This window comes from Zingiber officinale, chromosome 1B (assembly GCF_018446385.1).
Source record: "Zingiber officinale cultivar Zhangliang chromosome 1B, Zo_v1.1, whole genome shotgun sequence".
In the NCBI taxonomy this organism is placed as follows: Eukaryota; Viridiplantae; Streptophyta; class Magnoliopsida; order Zingiberales; family Zingiberaceae; genus Zingiber; species Zingiber officinale.
This window is the reverse complement of record NC_055986.1, coordinates 50,653,846-50,678,965: the sequence shown is the minus strand read 5'-3', so window position 1 is coordinate 50,678,965 and position 25,120 is coordinate 50,653,846. Positions and strand designations below refer to the sequence as shown.

At 37.4% G+C, this 25,120-nt stretch overlaps 1 protein-coding gene and 1 non-coding gene across 3 annotated transcripts; both read right to left on the bottom strand.

Annotated features, from left to right (window-relative positions):
• Nucleotides 1–489: 489 nt before the first annotated feature.
• LOC122056395 (bifunctional TH2 protein, mitochondrial-like) lies at nucleotides 490–21,265 on the bottom strand. Of its 2 annotated transcripts, none has more exons than XM_042618329.1 (6): nucleotides 20,688–21,265; nucleotides 20,375–20,483; nucleotides 3,170–3,460; nucleotides 2,621–3,032; nucleotides 2,247–2,516; nucleotides 490–1,164 (listed from the first exon to the last, which is right to left on the bottom strand). In XM_042618329.1, the coding sequence occupies exons 1-6, from the start codon at nucleotides 21,098–21,100 to the stop codon at nucleotides 749–751; spliced, it is 1,911 nt and encodes a 636-aa protein (XP_042474263.1). In that variant the 5' UTR covers nucleotides 21,101–21,265; the 3' UTR covers nucleotides 490–748. The 2 variants fall into 2 exon arrangements, with proteins under 2 accessions (XP_042474263.1, XP_042474269.1); XM_042618335.1 differs by having other exon boundaries at nucleotides 490–1,161.
• On the bottom strand, nucleotides 11,073–11,178 carry LOC121994862. The gene has a single exon (XR_006115812.1). It is a non-coding gene; the product is annotated as a small nucleolar RNA R71 (small nucleolar RNA).
• Nucleotides 21,266–25,120: the final 3,855 nt, after the last annotated feature.

The window sequence follows — 25,120 nt, the reverse complement described above, 5'->3', positions numbered from 1 at the left end:
ATTATAGGTGAAATGAGAAGAGCATTGGGCTGTTACCAAAATTTTAGACGGCAAATTGGCAACAGAGTTTGACACTTCGACTTACCACATGGTTTGGTCACTCAACGGTTCAACGTGCACACAATTCAGGAGACAAATTTAGGCGGAAGAATATTTGTTGCACATATTTGGTTACACAACTTCAAGCGCATGATTTTGTAAATTGCCGGTGAATTTTGTCAGCTAGAAATGTCACCATTTAGCATGCACTCATGGAAATGAAACATTGGGACGAAAATCACCTTTTTGCTACACTAGAAATGAAATATTTGGACTTCTGAAGGCACATCCCCAGATTTTACAGACTCATGCTGAAAGGTGATTGAATTTCTCAACTTGCATAGAGGATACACATTCATCTGATATTCTAAAATTCTTGTCTTAAAGTCTCGAGTTCCATCCCTAGTTCTAAAAATGTCTGATTTTGGACATTGTTTTTGATACCACAAGTACAAATGAGATGTACATGCAAAAACTGAAACTTATATATCTTCGACTGTCTGATAAAAATGCCGACTGGCTACTACTTGTAGATGGGTTGGCAGCAAGAAACGATTGCCAGGGACAAAGTAATTCTTCTTTCCATCAATCTAAATGTGGAGGATAAATAAGAAACTTGTGGCTTCACAAAACCAGCCACATATTGATATAGGAACGAGTCTATATTACTCTTAACAACAAGAGGAAAGAGGTGCAAAATAGATAAAAATTATGCCCCCAAAATAAATGCATGTACTTCTGTCCAGCTAGATGCAGTATAGAGAATACCAGACAACCCCTTCCATGGGTACGAGTCATTCCCTACAACCTCCATTTGCTTCTTTATCACAGCAGGGTGCAATGGGGTGAATGAGACACCAAACTTCTCCCCGATTCTCCTTAAACTTGAATTCGATCCGATCACTATCCCAACATCTGCTTCCAACAAGCACAGCAAATCACCGACCGAATCCCCAATGTAGATGGACAACTGTTTCTTTTCATTGCCAAGCTTGGATAGGATGCTTCTGAATTTATTGACCTTGTCCGTGGGAGACTCCATGGTTGTGATAATTTCACCAGTTGAAATAGATCCTTCGTAGTTGAACTCATTTGCATGTATGCTCAAATCATTTAGGCAACCTACTGAAGAAAATGACAAGTTGAGATAGATTCCTCGTAACATTATAGAAATTAACTACCTTCTTTTCAGTAGGATAGCATTGATTCCTATTAACCAAACTATAGTTTGGATAAAAAATATGTTAAAAAAATCTCTCCGGTAATATATAAAATATTACAATTACAATCGATAATAGAACTCAAAAGACATAACAATTCAATTGACTAATCAATCAGGACAAACCATTTGGCATTACATGAATTGCAGTAATAAAAATGATGGGAGATGAGATTGCATGTTTGCATCAGTCATTCATGCACAAGGTGCCAGTTTTTGTGGTCCACAAGGTTCTGCAACAAATGAGCAACTAGACCCAATGGAGCATTACATAATACCTCAACATTCCAAATTGAGGGAGTATAATGACTTAATTCCACCAGTAGTTCCATTTATAGAAATATCTCCTACAGTTAATAAACATAATAGAGGCAAATCACTTTTTGTTTCTCAGACTTGCCTTTGAACAAAGATGGAAATATTCTCTCAAATCACTAATCTCTCAGTTTCAAAAATATAATTCTCGGCCATGTAGAAGATTAAACAAGTTTCTGTAGGAAATGAAATGTTTCCATTTGCATTTCCATTCTCTTCTTTTCTGACGACAATCATGGATATCACGCAAGAGCTTACTATTAAGGATGAAAGGAATAAACAACTGGAAAGTTAAGTTCAAGCATCGATCAAGAGTTTACTTGATATTAAGGATCAAGGGAATAAACAATATGAGAGCAATTAAAATTTAAGATATAGAATTTGATTAATAGTGTTCCAAGAAATTTATCTTGTTTCATGTTTGTCATTTGTAAGTGCATTCTAGAGTTCTAGTACCCTACAACTCTCCAGTTGCATATAAGACTGATATAAGGCCACTACATTTTCATAAATGATAAATGTAATTATAATGTAAAAAAAATTATGAACATGAGAGAGAGTGCGGCCAATTTCTTATAGTCTCAATGTGTCAAGATAAGAACATAAACTTCAACAGGGAAAGGAAATGTAACCTGGATTTTAAAAACATGGTGAATAAACAAGGAGGATATACCTGAGGCAATGGATGATCTTATAAGATCTGCACACCAACAAAAAGAGAGTATATGGAAATCAGCATCGAAGTTTTCCTTTATTGTTATAACCTTCTGGAAAAAATCTTTACATCCATCTTGTAGGATCAATCGCTCCCCATTCCTTTTGATGTCTTCTAGATTCAATCCCTTCAGCAATCCTGACTGGATGATCCTAGAATTTGCCTGCTTTTCAAAATCAGAGAGCTTCTCAATGCTTTTGCATAGGCTTTCATAGTCAAATGTTTCAGCTGCATGGCGACAAGGTAAGTATTATTAACTTTTGCAACTACTAATCCCCAATGAAGAAACATTATTTCCTAATCAACTTATAACTAATTTGCATAAAGATAACCTTGTTCTGCAGAAAGTAAGCTTTCTATGCATTGCTGATACTCTTCAGCATACTGCTTAGAAAGTATATCCCAAGAGTTCCTCATAACTGAAGACGATTTCTGAGTAGCCAAAGAATCAGTGTCACTCTGAACAACCTTGGATGCAGTTAAGATTGCTAGCTCTGCCAATATGGCACAGGAATCAAGCATAGTGCATGTCAAGTCAAAATCGGAACAAATAACCAGCTGAGTTTCCTTATCAAGCACTTTGGTGAATGGAACTACCACCGGTTGGACAATAGACTGAGCATTAAAAAATTCAACTTCAAGTTTCATAGCTTGACAATAAAGCTTTTTCATTATTTCCAGCTCACCACCAGTCAATGAAACACTCAACTTATCAAGCAAGTCTTCTATTTGCATGGCAGATTCCTAGTCAATAGAAACCAGACACAAATGTAAGCACTACGAATAAAGTTTAGGGTTTGGCCTTGGCCTAATAGTAGTTGAGTGTTAAATTATGGATGAAAATGCTTAGCAATTGTTGGTTGCTTGTAGATATCCAATACCTCAAAGCTTGTGGAGGAATAAGTGTCAATCCACCTCTTGTATGGATGACAATTTCCTTGGGCTTTCAAATATGACTGGAGCTCTTTACCTAAGAATGCATAAAGCCGCATACAAGGAGTCATTGAACCAACTGTGTAAGCAGCTATTTTTGTCTTCTCAAACGGAGTGACTATATTTGCATGACCCTTCTCCCCTCGAATTTTTCCAGCAGCAGTTGCAAGCAAGAATTCAGTGTACTTTAGAGTTGCTGGGTTGGGAATTATCTCTTTGGTGGGATCAACTCCCCAATCCTGCATAACTGGTTCCCTCAGATAGACTCACATGCACATATATCCAGATAATTATTTAGTGTACAAGCAAGCAGTGTGAATTTGTACCAAGATAAGATGAAAATTGGAGTTCAAACCTATTTATAAGCTGCATCTCATCAAATATTTAAATCCTTCTTTTAAATTGGATAAACAGAAGAATTTTACTTAATGTAAAAAAAAAAACATAGGATAGCAAGATGGAAACATTCATGTGGTAGACAAACTCAAAAAATTACACAAGGGAAGAAAAAAACATAGTAATTTGAATTGCCATTTTCTGTTCAGCTAATGAGATCTCAAAATATGATCACCATTTTACATCACATGTGAAACAGATGAATTGTTGAGAAGCCTAAAATGAATAATTGAAAGGAGCATAATTTAATCATTATCTGCTAAAGCTAGTTTAACATATCATCGCTAAGGAGATAGCTTCACCTTTTGCTCCAATAGTTTAACATATCATCAATAGTAACAGTATGAAGCCGCGTAGATGGCTAGAATACCACAATTGATCATCTTGCTCCCAATATGATATACTCTACTTGCTTATCAATCTAATTTTGACTTCTCTCTTGATCATGAAGTTGGTAACAAGGAATCTTAATAGTTTGGTCAGTTGGTATAGCCACAGGAGACTGCTCGTTCTCTTCAAACATAACAAATAACAGTGAATAAGATAGTAATACAATTCACAGATGTAAACACATACCCACCTAAAATTTGAGGTGAAGGACTGTCACTAAAATAGCAATCTCTCACCCAATGATGTCAAATCTTACATCAGTTATTTTAATCCAAAGATTTCAAATTCTAAAATTATTGGATTTAGATGTCACTTAAAGTTAAAGAAATTAAACTCATTTTTGGGATATTAACATCTTTTTATGTACTTTGCTTCCAACATTATGAGTGGCACAATGTTGGATAAAGTTGGTATGAGATCCAGGTAGTTAAGTACAGTTTGATGATAAGAATGATAAACATTTTCCCATATACTTTAGTATCATTATATTACTAGAATTGGTGAACAAAATTTGGCCAAATAAATCATTAGGAACCCTAATCTCCGACCTATAGAACTGACTTGAGGGTTCTTAACCTCTCGAGGCTTATATGGTTTGTTAGAACATAAAGGGTTTGTCCTAATTTGCTTTATGAATTGTATTAGGATAGACACATCGGTGTTTTCTTTCTTTTCCCTTTCCCATAGACATATTGATCACCTTAGGACAACCCCTTCAAATATAATCCAACATTGAGATAGAAAAGAAATAATCACAAGATTGTCATCAATCATCATGGTGAAACCAAACCCCTAGGATTGTCTCAATTTGGTTTTCCCCATCGCCTGCCGTTTTTCTTGGATCGCTTTGCTTTGGTAACAATTCCCTCATTTTTATTCATCTAGATAATCTACTTTGTACGTAAACTGGTATTCAACAATACGATCCTAGTGGACGATATTTTATTCTTGACGACGACCATGCACTTGCAGAACTCACACATCAGTAAACAACTCTTGGCAGAAAATAACTAAAAATATATATTTGTTGTCAATGAGATCACACTTGCTACGATTCCATGTGTCATTGTTACCCTTAGTTATAAACAAATATATTCTCATTGCAGCTCCCTCTTATATGGTAAAAAAAAAAGTACCTATCATTATAAAAAAGACTAACAATATGTGATGCCCTAAATTCAAAAAGCAACACAACTTAACTATGATCCTTTTGTGCGTGTGAATTGTGCATTGTAGGTGTTGAATAAAATTATCAAGACATAATTGAGTCCAGGACACACCTAGTCAATTTTATATAATAATAATAAGAAGAAGAAGTTTCTCAACTTGGTATAAATGCATACTTGACTTAGTCCTTTCTAATGAAGTTGCCTCTTCTCCTGGCTGCAAGACCTACCCATCTCTTTTACCTATCTCTCCAATGTGGTCTACACTTTCCAAATACTCGTCCAATCATGTCCCCCTCCCCAAAACCTAGTCCACCTCCAAAGTTGTTTAATCATGTTCCTTGGTCTTTATCTGACACAATACTGCAACTGTGTGTTCAAAATGTCCCTTTAAAACATCAAAAAATATCTTGAAGCCAAATTTGTTATCAAAGATTTGAGAAGATTGCATTGCTATCTTAGCGTGAAGGTTGCTTATAGCTCCCAAGGGACATTTTTATCAAAAGAAAATACACAACGCATTTTTTTGCAAGAAGCAATATATATTTAGATGCAAAGTAAAAAACTTCAACTATGCAAAATCATAATCATGTCAGAAGATGAAGACTTTAAGGATTGCTCTTGCAATCAAAGTTTAGTGGGAAAAGTCACTTAACTCACAGTTAACAACCAAAAAGTGTAAGTAGAAGGTATAACTAGTAAATATATAGGCTTAAACAGTACATTGGTGTTCTGTTGCATGAAAACGTATTATATACTCATAAAGTATTAAATTTGCTCAAAGATATTCAAGTGCCAAATTCAAGGTTGAAGGCTTCAACTTATGCTCTAGATATTCTTCCCTTAGTCTTGCTTTACATTTAAGAGGAGTGATTATTATATACATCCCAATGTTGGAATTGTAAGAGGTCTTCCTGTTGCCTCTTATAAAGGAGTGGTTTGTAGGCCATGGTTTAGGAGCAAGATCTCCTAACCACATTAAATACCCGTTTTAGCATCATCTTGCATTCGTGTTTATCTTATTTTCGTTGTGTACACTCTTGACAGGATCAACCACGTAGACACATCTGCACACTCGTTCTACTAACAGTTTGATCTGTTTATGTTGTGTGAGAATTTGAAATTAAAGGCAGCATCTATTCAGGACCTCCACCTCTAGTCGGTTTGTCATCAATCCTAACAATTAGGAGGGAATGTAAAGAATCCTTTTAATAATATTAAAGAATTTAAGAGAATGATTTACTTTACGAGAAGCATGAATGTCGAAATAATGATGTATTTTTGGCCACCGATTATCGAGGATTCAGTATCGATAGAATATCAACCTCAAATTTTTGTATGTATATTGGAGGCAACTGGTAATGTAGAAAATGTAGGTCCCGTGCGGCCAATAAAAGGAGAGTGAATTGTCATGCACAAAAAAAAATGAGTATATCTTTCTCAAACAATTGGGCTTAAACAATTACACACTTAATAAAAAGATAATAGAATTACGAAGAGTACGAGACAAACAATTTTACTTGGTTTGCAATCAGAAGATTGCTACTCCAAAGAAAGTAGGCTCACTATGAAGATCTCCTTCTCGAACAAAATGTCCGAGGCAGGGAAGCCTCGTACACGACAATGAAGCTCGGAAATGAAAGGCAAAATGAAATTCGAAGCACAGAAGTGTATTTTTCGAAGCCACTGTGACCAGGCTCTATTTATAACCTACTGATCGAATCTAACCGTTTGCTGACGTAGCACGATCAGGACGCCCCCAACATGGCAAAAACTCTATCTCCATGCAACGGCCAAGTGACCAAGTTTTATTCATCTCCGGGAGCCCAGACCTGCTCCAGGCACGCGGACCATGGTTGACGTGAACCCAAAAGTTGATCCGCAACGTCGAGACACCCATCAAGCAACCTGAAGCGCCCAGGCCTGCTGGTCCAAGCGCCCGGATCAGTCAGCCTTGTGCTAACTAGTCCGACACCTTCTCTAATTGCTTGGGTAATTTCGATCATCCGAAATTAGATTCACCCAAACTCATCTTCTGGCCTTCTTCTTGAGTAATCTTCCGCTCTAGCTTCTCGTCCTTCAGAAACGTCACGCGCTTTCTTCTCGTCCGCCGACGTACTCTTCCGCGGCACCTCGTCCCTCGGACGCACCGAACCCGTCGACTCTTTCCTGTGTCACCCTTCTCGCTAGCTACGTATTTCGCTCAACTTCTTGTGCTCCTAAATTCCTGCACACTTAAACATAAGGATCAAACATAACATAACCTAACTTGACTTGGTTAAATCACATCAAAACTATCATGAGATACTTACAGAAAAGAAAAAAAACAAAATATATCATCATAATCCAACGTTGAAGCATAATGCAAGGCAATGACACATATAGCTTATAAGATGATCCGAATAGAATCATTTCATGAAGACCGCAACTTTAACATAATATGCAATGCACAAGGTGATTTGCCACTTCATCTATGCCAAAAAGGATTAGTACACCATAACCTCAATTAGAAAAATAAATTGTACTTGATTTATATTTTTGATGTAATAAGATAGACATGATATATATCTCTCCTTCAACTATATACTTGGACTACAAAAAAAATAGTCTAGTGCACAAAACTTCCGCCAAGGTCCCGGAGAAGGGTCGGACCACATTGGGTCTAACATACGCAGTATTATCTTGCATTTTGCAAGAGGCTATTTTCGCACAGAAACCCGTCACCTTAAGGTCGCATGGTGATGTGTGTATTTCATGCATAGTTTTTAATATTTTTTCCATGCATTTTGTTCCATCAGATGAGCATAACTTGTATACTTTCATTTTCTTTTTATTGTTTTCACTTTTTTTTTTATTCGGAAATATGCTCTTTGCGCTTTTTAATTGACCAAACACGAAATCGGAGCTAAATTGGAGCTAAAAGCATTGGTACAAGAATTCAAAGCGAGGCACACACTCTGGCTGTGTCCCATGACACGTGTGATCCTCCAACCAAAGCTAGACAAAAAACGGAGCAACCGCAGAGGTTCTAGGACTTGACACGGGCTGGTCGTGCCCCCCCCCCCCCCCCCCCGGGGCAATGTTGTACCCGTTCTACAATGGAGCCAGATTTACTCAAAGCCTAACACGCCCTAATCGTGCCCCCTAGCACGGTCATGTTCAGACACTCAGAGTCGAACATGGTTTGGCTGTGCCCACAGGCAAGGCCATGTCTGGCCCCGACTCTTGCCGCTTGGAGCAACACGGCCATGGCACGGTGGTGATGCCTCGTTATTTTTAGAATCCTACATCCGTTTTTGTTGGTTCCAAGCACTATGAAAAGGCCTAAGAGGCTCTTATTTTAGGAGGAAGGGTTTTCCCCGTGACAAGGAACCTAGGAGAGTCGTTCCTAGGAGTGAAGTTTCCCTCCATCCTAGAGCTTGAAGATTCTTCCAAAGACATCAGCAACATCACAACTAAGTTTCCTCTTTTCTCTTTGATTCGAATTATAGGATGTCTTCTTCTTTGTCTTAAGGTTATAATTTCATTTCCATGGAGTAATAGTAATCATAATTCTATGATGAGGAAGTAGCTACTTGCTGACGCTTGTTTTATACGTAATTCATCTTTTCTTATTGCATGATTTGTTTATCCAAGATCTGGCTTTATTGCACATACATGATTTTGACACTAACCGTGCATCTTCATATCTCACAGGACACAAAAAAGGATGTGAACTCAACTCCGACCCATAAAGACCAAGATGTGATGGGTTGTTCACGAACATAGTCCAAAACCTCGCGAGAACGCCATTGGCTATCACAGATCCTAATAGGTTTACCCTGATTCGGCGTCACAAAGTAGAGGATAGCACCTAGAGGACCGTGGGGCATTGTGACAGGGCTTCCTTGTGAAAGTGATCGTTTTAGTAAGGTTACCTTGAAAGTAGATGTCGCGTTTGCGTAGGCACTCCGGTATAATTTCAAAACTCATATCGGTTACCTCAGGACCACCTGCAAGCAAATAAACATTGAAATAAGAGAATGGTATTTAGGATGTCAACACTCATCATGGCAAAATCAAAATTCTAGAATTGCTCCCCAAGATCTAATTTCTCCTATGACTTCTCGTGTTTTCTCAATTAATTTTCTTTTTTTCTCAACTCTTGCAATTTGTGATTTTGACTAGCAACCAATTTTATAGTTCATCAATATCTTTTATTACTTGACGACAACCTTGTGGCTACAGTTTTCTCCCATTAAATTTTTTGTGTCGTTGACGGGAAAATAGATATTAGTTCAATTGCAATTTGGTTAATTTAGATTTCTTTCTTTTCTTACTATTTCTATTTTTCTTTCTTTTTCTTTCTCTCCTTTACTGCTTATTCTAACCTTCCATTTTTATGTGCAGATGGGTACCAACAAAAATAGCATACCTCTAAAGGACTATGCCACGCCTAGTAATAGAGGACTAAGATCTAGCATTGCAAGACCACCAATCGACGTTGATAACTTTGAACTTAACCCAGCATTACTTGCAATGGTGAGTGATCTAAATATCAATCGAGGCAGGAGACAAGCATCAACCGCACTGCCTTTGCATTAGGCGATGTTTTAGGTGGTCAAAGATGAGGCAAGACCGATGAGGCGGTGGGTGAGGCGGCAAATGAGGCAGTCGAGGCAGTAAGTGAGGCGATCAAAGTCAACAAAATTTGAAAACCTTAGATATATTAATACACTTTCTCTGTCTTTCAAAACATAAATAACTCCACCAACCCACCAAGTCAACCACAACTCATCTCCTTCTGCCTGGAATCGCCCCCACCATCGTCACTGCCACCGCCACCGCCTGCTATCGCCACTAGGTTAGCTTTTATATTTCTCGTAAGTTCTTTTTCTAGTTTTTGATCTTTTATTTAATTATTGAAGATTAATGACAAAAAATGAGAAACAACTGGACGTGGAAATGAAGCGAAAGTCTAGTGATATTGTTTGGGATTATGGGATGTTGTATTGAAAAGAAGAAAAAGATTGGATCACATGCAAATTGTATAAGAGGCTTATTAAGGGAGGAGTTTATTTGATGAAGCATCATATTGTGGGTATTTTTGGACAAGTTGAAGCATGTCCTAAAGCATCCGATGAAGATAAAAACAAAGTGAGAGCTTATCTTGAAAATAACAAGAATAAGAAGCGAGAAAGGGTGGATGAACTAAAAGAAGAGGTGATGGAAGTAAATATAGGTGTTGATGTAGAGAATGATAATTGTCAAATGGAGGGAGATTCTTCTAAAAAGAAGTCAAAGCACCTTGGGCCTATTAATCCGTAATCGTTTGTTGCCATGTTGGATTGAAACTTTGAATTTTAAACTTAAGTTTTTGGTAAAAGTAATGATATTACTTTTTTAGTATTAATATGGGGATAAATCTTTATTAATTATCTTGTTAGTTGCATTTATATATTGATTGGTACCTTATGTAAAGTGTATTGTATTGTATAAAGCTTATTTTTGCATAAACATTATTTAATTACATATATTACATAAAGAATAATGACTATTTATAATACTATGTATAAAAAATAGTAAAAAATATTCAACCACTTAGGCAGCCGAGGCAATAGGTGATTACTCACCTCCCCGCCACCGCCTACCGTCATTTACAACACTAGCAATGGTACAACAGAACCAATGTAGAGGTGCACCCACATATAATCCCTATCTTCACCTAGAGGTATTCTTAGTGAAATGCTAAAGTGTGATGGTGTCTCTGTAGATATTATTAGGTTGCAATTGTTTCCTTTCTCTTTAAGGAACAAGGCTAGAGCTTGGTTACATTTTTGTCCATCAAGGTGTATTACGACATGGGATCGGCTGGAGAGACGTTTCCCAGATAAATATTTCCCTCCTAGCAAGACGACACATTTAAGGAATCAAATCACAAGCTTTGGGCAAAGAGATGGGGAGTCGTTGTGTGATGCATGGGTCAGATTGAAGGAACTTTTGCAACAATGTCCCTATCATGGACTAGAGTGGTGATTGATTATCCACACATTCTACAACGGGATCACATATTCGACAAAGGTTTTATTGGATTCCGTTGTTGGAGGTTCCCTAATGAGTAAAGCAGTAGATGAAGCCTATGATATCATCGAGAATGTGGCATGGAATCACCCATTAATGGGAAGACAAAAGAGGTTCTACAGTTAGGATTTGCTAGGTAAGAGCTGTGACCTCAAGAAATCCAAGTAGAACAAGTAAATGTCATTTGCAACTACGATTCTGGTTGGAGGAATCACCCAAATTCATCTTATGAGAGCAATCAAGAATAAGTTGCGTAGGAAAATCATAAACCACCACCGAGATCTTAGCAAGTACAAAATCCAATATAGAGATATTATTGGAAACCTTTATTGCTACCCAAACCAAGCAGAATGAGGAAATCAAACAAATGGCAGATAAGCTCGAACACCTTGTTAATTATACTAAAGTTCTTGAAACTCAATCTGTATAGGGAAGTAGCTCCCCTTCGAGAACCCTTGGGAAATTTCCAAGACAGCCCGTGATGAACCATGTCGAGCATTGCAACACTATCACTTTAAGAAGCGGTAGAGCTTTGGCGAAACCACATGCACGCAAAGAGGATAAAGACAATGGTCTAAACCACATGGATAGAGAGACTCGGATTTTATAAAGATGTCACCCCTAAAGAATCCGAGAAAAAGATTGAAGAACCTAGCTCCAAGACTTCGTTGAGGACATATATACCACCAATACACTTCCCTCGGAGTTTTGTCAAAGCCAAGAAGGATGAGTAGTTCGGGAAATTATTGGAGACGCTCAAGGTGCTTTGCGTGAACATACCCCTACTCGATGCTTCATCAAATGCTGACATTTGCAAAATTCATGAAAGATATTCTTGCACATCGGAGGAAGGTTAAAGACTTCAAGACGATTGCTCTAACGAAGGAGTGTAGTGCAATGATTCAGAACAAACTACCTCTGAAGCTCAAAGATCTGGGGAGCTTTTAAATCCCATGCACGATTTTAGCATGATAGATTTTATATTCTTGTGATAGTATGCTAGTATATTTAGTAATCTATTTTCTTCTATAGTAATGTTTTTACCGTAAGAGTTTTGATGTTGACCTAGTTATTTAGGATCTCTTTTTCACGATATGCTTGATCTTGAAAGTTGATAAATCAGAGAATAGTTATGATTCATAGAACTGGATTAGTACTTTTGTCTTCTAGATGACCCCTCACTACATTTTGGCTACTGAAAAAATTCGGATCATGGTACTCATTGGAAAAAAATCAAAATCCTGAAAAAACGAAGAGAGAATGTGCGGAAAAAAAAAGAGTTTCTTGAGCATTGCGAAAAAAGAGAGAAAGAAAAGAATATGGAATAAAAAATAGTTGTCATGAGTGAAAACCGATATGATACCTCTTTGAGACACTCAAGTTACTAAGGAAATACCTATCATGTTTCTATCAAGTACTCCTTTGAGACCCTGTGTTGATGGTACATAGCACTTTTGGGGGGCCTAATCTTGCGTGTAGCTGGTAAATGTCTATCGCTGTAAGCATTAGAATATAACTAGATGACGACTTGACTAGGATTGGAGGTTGAAACTAGAGAGAGTTGAGTACCAAAAACTTTCGGATAGACCGCATTAGGACAATTCGGCTATTTTTGCTCACAAGTGAAACTTCATAATAGGAATAAACTAATTCGTTAGGGATTATGATGCATCATTCACACACATAGATCTAGATTGTAAGTTTTGCTCGAGGACAAGCAAATATTCAAATATGAGGGTATTTGATATGTGTATTTCATACATAATTTTTAGTATTGTTTAGCATGCATTTTGTTCCATCACATGAACAGACCTTACATACTTTCATATCCTTTTATTGTTTTCACTTTTTTTTTCAGAGATCTTCTCTTTGCACTTTTTAATTGACAGGATGCAAAATTGGAGCTAAATTGGAGCTAAAAGCCTTGGAACAAGAATTCAAAGCAAGGAACACGCTCTGGCCGTGCTCTATGGCATGGGCATGATCCTCCAACTGAAGTTAGATGAAAAATGGAGTAGTCGCAGAGGTTCCAAGACCTAGCACAAGCTGGTTGTGTCCCTTCTGCCGTGGAGATTAGAGCCCGACATGCCTTAGCCATGCCCCCTCAAACAGCCGTGTTCAGACACTCAAAGCCCAACACAATATAATCGTGCCCACACTAACACTTGTAAAGTCTCTTGAGGACATAATGAACTAAACTCAATGTCTCTATTAATATTAACTCCTCATCACATGAGTCGAAGTCACTTAAATCCCAATCAATCTTTTTTCTTTGCAATCATTCATAATTTTTCATTTTATCACCAACTTTAATATCTTGCACTATCATGAACCTGAAATGGATCTAGGGTACATTTACTCTAAGTGGACGGATTTAACTTTGTCAAGATGGGGAGGGGCCACTCACACCAAGGAACCCTTCTATTGTTTACCTAGAAACAACTCCACAAGGAATAAAGATTCAATGAACACCATGAATGGTGTTTGCTCTCAAAGTGATCCCATCAAAAGTTAGGAAAAAGCGAAGGAAGAGAACCAGATTTAAGGAAAAAAAACACAAAAATATCTCCACATTTTCTCTACCTAATCCACTACCCTTCCCATCTTAATTTCCACCCAACCCTCCATTATCAACCTCCTCAACTCATGGAATTCTCCACCCTTATAGTAAAGGTCAGTCACTAAGGCCACAACCTATGAGGAGATGATGTTACAACCTGTAAGTGTGCAAGAGAGGGACAAGGATGGATTAGAAAGTTAGCTATAGTTTATTTTCAAGCAACTCATGCCTTCAAGAGTTCTCATTCCATATTTCATTTTGAACAAGTGCTCCATATAAACCAATTTTTTGCATATGATAATTAAATTATATTTATTCAATTACAATTCATATGTTGTTTGCTAACCCTTCATAATTAACATCTTTGTTGAAAAAAGGAGTTGGAGGGTTGCTACAAATAGAGTAGAATATTGTAAAATATTCTTGCTTCCTTATATATATTTGACAAGTTCTCTTTCCTTATTCTAGATGTGGTATCATTATAAGATTTTACAATATGAGTTTTGAGATTTAATACAATTTTAATTTCCAATATGGTATTAGAGCCAACCTTAGTCGTCTCTCCAAATCCTAGCCATCACTGGAGATCATATTCGTCTCTCCTATTGTAGGCATTGAACGACTATTAATGCTAACCTTCTACCCTCCTTTTCTTCTATTATCTATTGAACATCGTCCGTACAAGTTTGCACACTATCTCTTGATCACTTTCTCTACCAATCATTCATACAATCTATACCGCCCCCAAAGAATAGTCGAGTTGATCACCACATGGTAGATTTATAGAAATGAGCAAAAGTCGATTCCCGATAAAGCCAGCGAAAATACCCTTCCATGTGGTGGCACAGTTTCCTGATTTAACTATCTACAGATGGCTGGGGGACGAGCCATGTGGGGTGTTTGGGATAGCGTATGACCTTTTACAAAAATTCATACGATATATATCATCATACAATTTGTACATAGTGAAATTCAAAATGGTCATACGATATCTAAATTAAAATCCTATTGTCTCCAACGCCCAATCAAATCCACATTACACGTAGAGCTGTCAGACGGGCCAACCCGGGGCGGGACGGGTCGGCCCGTGGCGGGCTAACCATTTGGCGGGGCGGGGAGGGGCGGGCCAACCCGCCAACTTAGCGGGTTGGGAAATTTCCAACCCAACCCATTCTAAGGCGGGTTGCGGTTTGGCGGGCCAACCCGCGGGCCCATCAAAAAATTTTAAAAAAATTAAAAAATATTTCATATCTTCAACATTTTATTTCGAAAAAGTTTTCTACAATTAAATGTATACATAAATATGTATTTTAAATATAAATGAACACAAGCGAGTACTTATGTTGGATGAAAAGTACTATTTTTATTTCAAAATTATAACAAAGAAAGATAATAAATTGGCCTAAAACTTAACTTACATGTGTTTTTCAACCCGCGGACCAACCCAATCCCGAGCAAGTCGACCCGCACAGGTCGTGGGCCTAGGTGGGTCGGCCCACGGCGGACTTGGGTTGATAAAATTCCAACCCAACCAGCTTAAATTGTTTGGCGGGGCGGGCCAACCCGACGGGCCCAACCCAAATTAACAGCTCTAATTACACGGTACAAACTCAAAGGGAACTATTATCTCAAATGGACCCAATAGATGATAATGTCCATATATAGAAAAGGAAAAGCACACAACCCGAGATTCAGAACCTAAAAATGAAGAGTATGGTTAAGTCGCGATTAATTAATTCCATGAATGAGATAGGAGAAAATTTTCTCTAATGTAAGATAGCGAAAAAAATCTAAAAATAGCGAGGGAAACTAATATAAGGACACTTATTTAAAATAAAAAGTATTCTATGTGATTTGCGGCCAGGAGATTTGACAACGACCCAATATTTCAACACTTTCACACATTATTGACAACAAGTTGATATGTGTGAAGAAAATTCATGAAATTGCCCTAAAGGCATAGTCAAGTATAGGCAAATTGCTAAAAAGAAGAATGTACAAATTTATATTTGAACTCAACAAAAACCTTGATAAAGTTCGAGAAAGAATTAGGGGATAAGACCACAACTCAATCTTCAAGAAGCTTTTTCAAAGGTACGAAGAAAAGAAAACATAAAAAGGTGATGCTGAAACTTCAGCTGCTACATCCCAAGTGGATAATTCTACCCTATCGGCACTGACAATACGTAGAGGAATCACTCAGATTGCGAATATTGCCACAAGGCTAATCACACCGTGAAAACATTCTAGAAGATTCACAAAAAAAACAACAGCATGCCCACAAAACTAAAGCAACACTACAATCAAAGAAGAAAATTCCATGTTTGTCGAGCCCAATCCTTTTTGGATAGAACAACTACAGATTTTGAAGCAATTAATTAAGCAATCACATGTAGTTGATTATACTCTAATAATTGGGAGTCAATCTTTAACGCATAAAAGTAATTCTATAAATGTCTTAAGCATTAAAAAGATAAATTGAATTTATAGATTATAGATTTTGGAGTTTCAAACCATATGATTATCCATAGAAAGACTAATAAATTTCATCCATGTCATAAAAACGTACGAGTCGGTATAGCTTTCCAAACACTCAATTTTGTTGTTTTAGTTCTTCAATTAAATTGCAATTTAATATCAATTAATAGACTCACTTAGGATCATAATTGTGTCACTAAATTTTTTTGGGTCTTAAATTCGGGAAAAATGATAAACAATACTAAAGAATGCTCAAGAATCTATCTACTTGAGGTGAATGATTCTCCTAAAAGAAAAGGCCATAATATCGTTTAGTAAATCAAAATCTAATTTTTATTTTCAGGAAAGCTATTATGTTATGACACTATAGGTTAGGACATCCAAATTTTTATCTCAAGAATCTTTTTCCATCTCTTTTCAATAATAAAAATCCAAATGAGTTTTTGAAATCTCAAGAATTTCTTTCCATCTCTTTTCAAGAAAGCTATTATGTGAAATTTGTCAACTCTCAAATCATGTTTGAAATTCTTATCCTAACCTACCTTACAAAGAATCACATAGTTTTTCATTAATTCATAGTCTATGATTAAAGTGGATCTCGTTAGTTCATACCATTTATAGATGTGACCACACTATATTTACATGGTTTTCCTGATAAAAGAAAAATTAGAGGTAGATCTGATATTTCAAAAATTCAATATCATGGTTCAAACTTAATTCCAAACCAAAATATAAATTGTAAAATTGGACAACATAAAGGAATATTTTGCATCCATTCTTAGTGATTATTATTCATCTAAGCTCTTGTGTTGCCACACCTCAACACAATGTACTTGAAAGGAAAAATATCATAAGTAGCCCAAATAGTCTGATTTCTCATGTTATCTACACATGTACCAAAACAATATTATGGGAAGTCATACTCGACACAACCTACCTCATAAATAAAAAATATCCTCGAGTCCTAAAATTTCAACCCCAAGTGAGATCCTTCTTAAACCACACCCAACAACACATCTCATATCCTCCATCCCTATCAAGTTGCTCCGCTTTTGTCCATATCCATAGTCTAATACCAGAGAAAAATTGATCCTAGAGCCATTGAGTGTATCTTCCGGGGATATTTTTCTTATCAAAAATGGTACAAATGTTATTCACTAATTATAAGAAAATTCTATAGCTCTATGGATGTTATATTTTTTGAACATCAGTCATATTACTCAATCTGACATTTAGGGAAAGAATAGTTTCACGCAAAAATGTTAGCTTTGGGATATTAATGCAGAGATAATGACCAACATATTTCCCACACTTTATCAAATATGATTGATTCCCGAGATAGAAACAATCCCTGCACACCCAAATGCATCTATGATTGCATACTTTGCTCACTTGTAGAAATGTTTGAACTTCCAAATACCACTTCCTAGAAACTTCCTCTTCTTCAAGTGTTAGTTTGTGTTCCCCAAACACTAATCAATTCAGAAACACCAAAGACCTTATCACCCATCCTAGAAGGGAAAAGAAAGGAAAATAGAGCACCAAGTACTCCTTAGGTGGATCCAAGAATTAGAACAAGATCCAAGATCAAAGGATCCACAAGGTAACTCTAATCCTGAGGCTTCCAAAGACAGTGATCTTCCTATTACAAAATGAAAGAGTGGCAAAGAATTCACAAAGCATCCGATCTATAACTATGTGTCATATTAGGGGTTATCTAATAAGTATAGGGCTTTGTGATAAGCCTCAATCAAACATAATTCCTAAATCCATACAAGAAGCTCTCATAATACCAAAACAGTAGGTTGTTGAAGAAGAGATCCAAGCACTAGAGAAGAATGGAACATGAAAGATCATTGAACTACCACCTAGAATACGTCCTGTAGACTGCAAGTGGATCTTCACAACTAAATACAGAGAAAATGGAAGTGTTGATCGATTCAAGACTTGACTCATTGCAAAAGGATTCACACAATCATGTGAAATCAATAACAAAGAAATTTTTGCTCCTACAGGCAAATTGAACAATTTGAGTTCTCTTATGTCTGGCCCGAAAACTATATTGGTCACTTTATCAATTACAAGTAAAAAATGATCAACAAAGTTTGTAGGTTGAACGATCTTTATATAGACTCAAACAATCCCCAAGAGCTTTGTTTTACAAATTTACTAGAATAATCAAGCATATTATGATTATCTATAATGTTAGGCAAATCACACCCTCTTTGTTGAATGTTTATTTCAAAGGACAATTGTCATTCTTATAGCATACATGAATGATATTATTCTAACCAGGAGATCATATGCAAGAGATAAACACACTTAAGGGTCTACTAGCCAAATAATTCCAAATCAAAGATTTGGGAAGCCTTAGGTATTTTCTTGGAATGGAAATAGCTCAGTCAAATGCAGGAATCTCAGTCTTTCAATAAAAAGAATATATTCTAAACCTTCTAAAAAGAAACTCGAATGCTTGAATTCGAGCAGCAAACCCTCTCATAGAATCAACAATCGGACTAGGAACTAAAGAGCATTTTGTGCACCAATTAATAAAGGCAGATATCAAAAACTTAAGGGCAACTTCATTTACTTATCACACACAAGACCAACATTTGCTACTCAGTTAGTATGGTGAGTGAATTCATGAACAATCCAAATAAAGAGTATATGGAGGCAATCAATAATATCATGAGATATTTGAAACTAAGACCAGCAAAGGGCTTGTCTTTTAGGAAACCAAAAAGTAATTAAGATATATAGAGTGATGTTGATTAGGTAGGATCTACTGAAGATAAACTTCCAGCTACTGCATATATGTATAAGGAAATTTAGTTACATGGTGTAGCAAGAAAAAGTACGTTGTGTCAAGTAGCAGTGCAGAAGCTGAATTCAGAGCAATAACATATGTTATACGTGAAGGGATGTAGCTACGAAGACTCTTAGAGGTGTTAAAGATCATTGTTGAAGAACCTATGAAGATGTTCTATGATAACAGTCAACCCCAACACATCATGATATAACAAAGCATATGGTTATTAATTGTCACTTCATAAATAAAAGATAGAAGAGGGAATAATCGAGTTACTGCAACTGTCAACTTGTGTTCTAACAACCAACATACTAAGGCTCTACCAAGGAAGAACTTTGAAGATTTAAATTACAAGCTAAGCTTAATTGATATTTACAACTCAACTTGAGGGAGAGTGTATAATATTGTAGAATATTTTGCTTCCTTATATACATTTTCCTATTTTAATTGTTCCCTTTTTACCATTTTTTAGGAGACTTGACAAGTTCTTTTTTCTTATTTTCTAGATGTGGTGTCATCTATAAATAGGGTTGTATAATATGATTTTTGGGAGGTAATACAATTTTAATTTCCAACAAATAATATTGTCAACCTCCTTAGCTTGTCACATTCGTCACCCACATCTGAGATGGCCTCGTAGCTAAGGCTGCAATTAGCTTATAGGTATTCATGAAAGGGAAAAAAAAGGAGTGGGCATAGTCAATCTACATGCTTGTGTTGAGATCTGTGGGGAAGGGAGAGATTAGCGTTGAGAGGGGGAAAAGGATATGATTGAATGTTGGTTTGGTTATTTCCTTCTCTCCCATTTCCTTGTCATCCCCCTTCCCTTCCTTTCTAGATTTCCTCCTTTAAAATAATTTAATCCTTAAGGAAAAAGATTAAACATCTATTATGAAGATCAAAATAACAAATTAAAAACACTTTTGACAATTGTCATCAACTTCATCCAAAGCATTGCATCATCAAAATTTCTCAGCCTTTGAGTTAGTGTCTTCATCTTTGTTGGGTGTCTAATCAGTTTAGTTTTAATATTCCTAGACTTTTATTTTATGTAATAATTTTAGATAATTTTATGCTCCAACTTGAGGAGAGTGTTAGAACCATTACATTTTCTAGAAATATTAGTCACATATGATATTTAGTTATAATGTCAAGATCTTATATAGGGTCCTAATTGTTCTCCTTTAATGTAGGGATACAATTTCATTTCCATCAACTAAGTGTTATCAACAGAAAAGGGAAATGTTGATGAACACAATCTGAAAGGAGCTAGAAAAAGTGTTTTATATAGTACCTGCATTACTGAGTCGTGCATTTTAAGTTCGTCAAGGGCATCTTTCCTCAACTCATTGAGTGCATCCTTGGCATCATCATCATCAGCACATTCTGCCGCCATCTCATAGCTGAAATTTACCGAGAAGGAAACATGAATTCTCAGGGAACACCTAGGAACTATCAAAATAGATAGCTTAAAATATTTCTCTATATGAACCTCACAAAATCTAGAACCAAATTCTTGTTAACCGTAAGTCATAAACCCAACTAAACAAATCAAATACGAAATAACTGAAATGGAAGCTCAGGTAGCCAGGACAAGCACTACTCACGCTTGCGCGAAGGCCCTCAAAAAATAGGCATCCTGTGCGATGTATCTACGGAAAGTATCCATGTCTAGTGTTCCCGCCGCGAGAAGCACAACAAAGGGAGTATACGAACCGAGAAGCGCCTCCTTGCTGGATGCTATCCATAACCGAGCGGCCACCGAGCCTTCTCCGACGACCGACGCCATGCCGGTTCTAGCTGAGGGGGGAAACAGATCCGATCTCAGAGAAGCCGGTGGGAACTTCAGATCCGCGCTGGCTAACAGCGAAAAACTCTTGAGGAAGCTGGGATTCGACCGATCTCGCTTGAGGAGAAGTAATCGGGGGCGGATCGAGAGGGAGGGGGAGAAGGAGGAGACAGATTTGGGGCTTCGGAGTAGGAGGAAGCCGCGGAGGGGAGGGTGGGAGAAGGATCGCATCAAGGTGAGGTTTGAGGGCAGAAGGTGGGCATAGTACTAATAGGCGCGTGAGGTCAGGGGGTTTGCCCGTTCGGGTGGAATGGTGGGGGAGGACCGGCGGCCGGCGCTTTCGCGAGTCCGTCGCGAGTCCTCTACGTCCAACTCTACTCGTAAATTTGAAAGGAATAAATTACCTGCTATTTATTTTCTTTACCTTGTCAATCCTCTTTCTTAATTATCTCCGATTCTATCTTTTTCCAACTCGCTCCGGTCTTACGATTTGGTTCAGTTGGTGGGCACATGAGTAATCGGAGTCAAATTTTGACATTAGTTTTTATCATGGTTTGCTGGATCCCTGAGCATTCACTTGTCAGTTTAGATTTCTATATTGCGGTCTAACCGGTTCCGGAGAACTATTAATGTGGCAGTTTCATTTTTTTTATATTTATAAAAAAATTTAATTTTAATTTTAAATTAGGAAAAAGTCAAAAGCGCATGTTTTTCTTAAATGGTTAGGATGACGTGTAAAATTATCCAACTTTCTTACTTACACTTGAATACAAACTTATTCATATTATTTTATCTGTTAATTATTATAATAATTATAAAATCATAATTACTATATACTTATATAATTATAATAGCTACGATTGCATAACTACTCTAACTAATTTATCACATCATTATAATAACTGCGTTTCATACCTGTTACACTATAATATAAAAAAAAATTAAAATTAAAATTATTCAGAGCCTCCGATAAAGATTTAAATAATATTTTTTAAGTATGAAATTGGGTCATTATTTTATCCTGTATTTAATTATATATCTATGAATAAGATTCGATTTAATATATTATGGTGATAAAAGGTGAATATGCTCACCCTCAGCGCTCGATTTAATATATTATACGTCATATGATTCAATCCAAATCAAAAGTTAATTACTACCTATCAAATTTAAAATTTTGTATTCATGTCGTAACAACTATGAAATTATAGTTGTTATAATTATATAGTAGTTATGAAATCATAGTTGCTACAATTATATGATAACTCATGTTACAACGTATATATTTGATCATGTCCGACAGTCGATGTGGCGGAAGCTGGGGATGTGGTGCTCCAGTTGACCGTTTGTTGACTCCGCGCAACCCTGCAACCACAACTGCATCAGTACCGAGCCAAGGAAGGGGTCCCAGCGTTGACTCTCCGACGCTCAAGTCAGTCATCGGCGATGTGTGGAAGCAAAGCAAAGTAACGAAAAGTAGTAGGAACAGTAGATTATCGCATACCTTCGCTGAAGCTTGGACCCCCCTTTATATAGGGCTCTTGTAACGTGCGTGCATGCTTCCCAAGATGTGCACACTTCTCGAAGCTTTCCCTGAAAAGATGTATCAGTAAAGTATCCCTGACACAATACTTTAACGAGTCACGCATATCTCTGAAGTGATAGTGGAAGCTTATGCCGTATGATCTTCTGTCTAAACCAGCCGCCGACCATGCCACCTGTCAGCGGCGCATGCTCCCAAAAAGATAATATCCAGCTAGTAGTGTCTTTTACTAGGCCGAGCGGGATAGCCGCTCAGCTCGGGTTCTCACTTTCTGCTCAGATGAGTGTACTATTTGGGAGAGTGGGGAAGCCGCTCGGTATGCCCTTGCAGATACCTAGTCTTTCTGAGCATCAAAATCTCGGAACTCTGTCGAGCTGTTATGATGTCTGATCAGGTCTTCATTATCCCAATCGGGCGAGCGGACTGCCCGAGCGGCCAGTGATATAGGGCATTTGACCACCTTGACTCTAAACTCCGTCGTGGCACTGACCTTCCGAGAGATGGGCCCCTCCTTATCATCGCTTGACCACCTTGACTCTGAACTCCAACGTGGCACTGACCTTTCGAGGGGTGGGCCCCTCCTTATCATCGCATCACACATGTCTCCCCCTCAAGTCTAGTCGAAAGAAGCTGCAAGTCTGACTAACTGGATAAAAAATTATCTCTGGAGATTAGGCATTGGTTGGGCTCCGATCGGCCTTCCGGAGAATGTTAATCAGCCTTGGAGTTGATCCCTAAGGCCGTCTGGGGTAGGAATGTTTGTATCTAGATTTTTCCTTTGGTGCCCTTGAGTGAGTACAGTCAACATTGACGTCACCCGGATTTCTCGAATTTTGTGCAAATCCCCGTCATTAAGGTCGAGCCTGCTCCCACGTCTGTTAATGGCACCCATTAAATGCTAACCCATGGGGATACGCCATGTGTCACCGTCGCTGTCGCCACACGCTCGAAGCGATAGGCACTGATGTGATGCATGACGATTTAAATTCTATGGCCAAATCTGTGTCTCGATTTCCGCACCCTAGATTAGACGGTCCTGATTAGCCAAGCTCGAAGTTTATAAGCTTCGTAGCGCCAGCTCCCTCTCTACGATTGGGTCTTCCTCGAGAGTTGCCATTGATTTGTGTCTGTGCGATCCTCCGGTGACCTCCAACGCTTCTTCTCTGATGACTTCCTTCTCCTTCCCGTAAGCTTTCCTCCCTATCTTGCTCATCCTCGATTCTCGGCCTTTTTCTTCGTTCCTGGTGACCCTCCCGTGGTCTTTTTGTATTTTTCAATCGTAATTCTTCCGTTGTTTCCGCTTTCTTTTGCTATAACCAGCTCTTCTCAACCATCAAACCCCCCTCCTGGACTCTGGTACACCATCATGTAGACCAGGTTCAATGCGGGCGACGCTTAGAGCCTCAAGAATGTTTTTGAGATTCCCCCGATCACGAGATCATTTTAGCTTCCTCATCCGATCGGCTAAATGAACCGCCAACCGACACTATTTGTCTGTTCAGGGACTAATTTATGGTCGGTCTCCACTTCCCTATCCATCCCTTCATTGTTGAAGTCTGTAATTATTTCCATGATCCACTTTCGCAACTTGTGTCGAATTCCTTTTGCCTTCTGTGTGGCGTCATTGTGTTGTTTCTGTTGCACAACATCCCTCTGACTTCTCGAGCTTTCTAGTACTTCTATTACCCCAAACAGTCCGAACTAGGGGCCTTTCTGTTTCAGTCTCGAATTAGGCTGGTGTTTTTTGACAAAATGTTGACTTCCAATAAACATTGGAAGGAATACTTCTTTTTTATGTGTCTTCCTGAGCGACCAAGCTTCTAAACTCGCTGGCAAGTAGGCTTACCACCTCAACCTGATCTGAAGAAATACAAGAGCCGCTCGGACTATCTGTTAGAGTGTATACTAAAATCCTAACCTTTTGTAAATATTTTATTTTGAAATAAAGAATCACATTGGTCAAATGTCTACATTTATATGCTAAGTGTAGTTGTTCAATTAATTTATATTGTAGATAACATGATGTGTGGTATCACACACAGAAGATCATGTTATCAATTTCTTATAAATTATAAATAGTAGCTCACGACTAAGATAGAAAGGAACAAACCATTGGAATAGTCATTGTGCAATTTGGTATTAGTTTATTTTAACTATAAAATTACACTAGTATACTCTGAGTGTATTGAGTAGGACCATTTAAGGTAATTTATTTTTATACTGACTGAATAAAAGAACAAGACCTTGTTTTTGTGGAAGTATGTGCTCTTAATCCTGATATAATAACAATCACATATATCTAGTATTTATTTCTTTGACTTATCAATGGGTGAGATTTAGTTCGATAAATCAAGAGGCCCGATAAGTTGGGAAATGATATTACTTATAGTGTGTGTTATTGATTATAGAATGAAACTGTGTCCTAGTAATCTAGGTTGATGATGTCCCCAAGAGGAGCTCATAAGGATTGTCATGTAAACCCAGCAGGTGGACTTAGTCCAATATGATAATGAAGTTGAGTGGTACTACTCTTGGAGCTATATATTAATTAAGTGAGTTGTCAATAACTCATTTAATTAGTGGGCATTCTATATCTTAAACACAGGAAGACTAACACACTCATAATAAAGAAGGAGCCCAAAATGTAATTTGGGATTGGTGCGGTAGTTCAATAATAATTCTTTAGTGTATGAATTATTATTGATGAA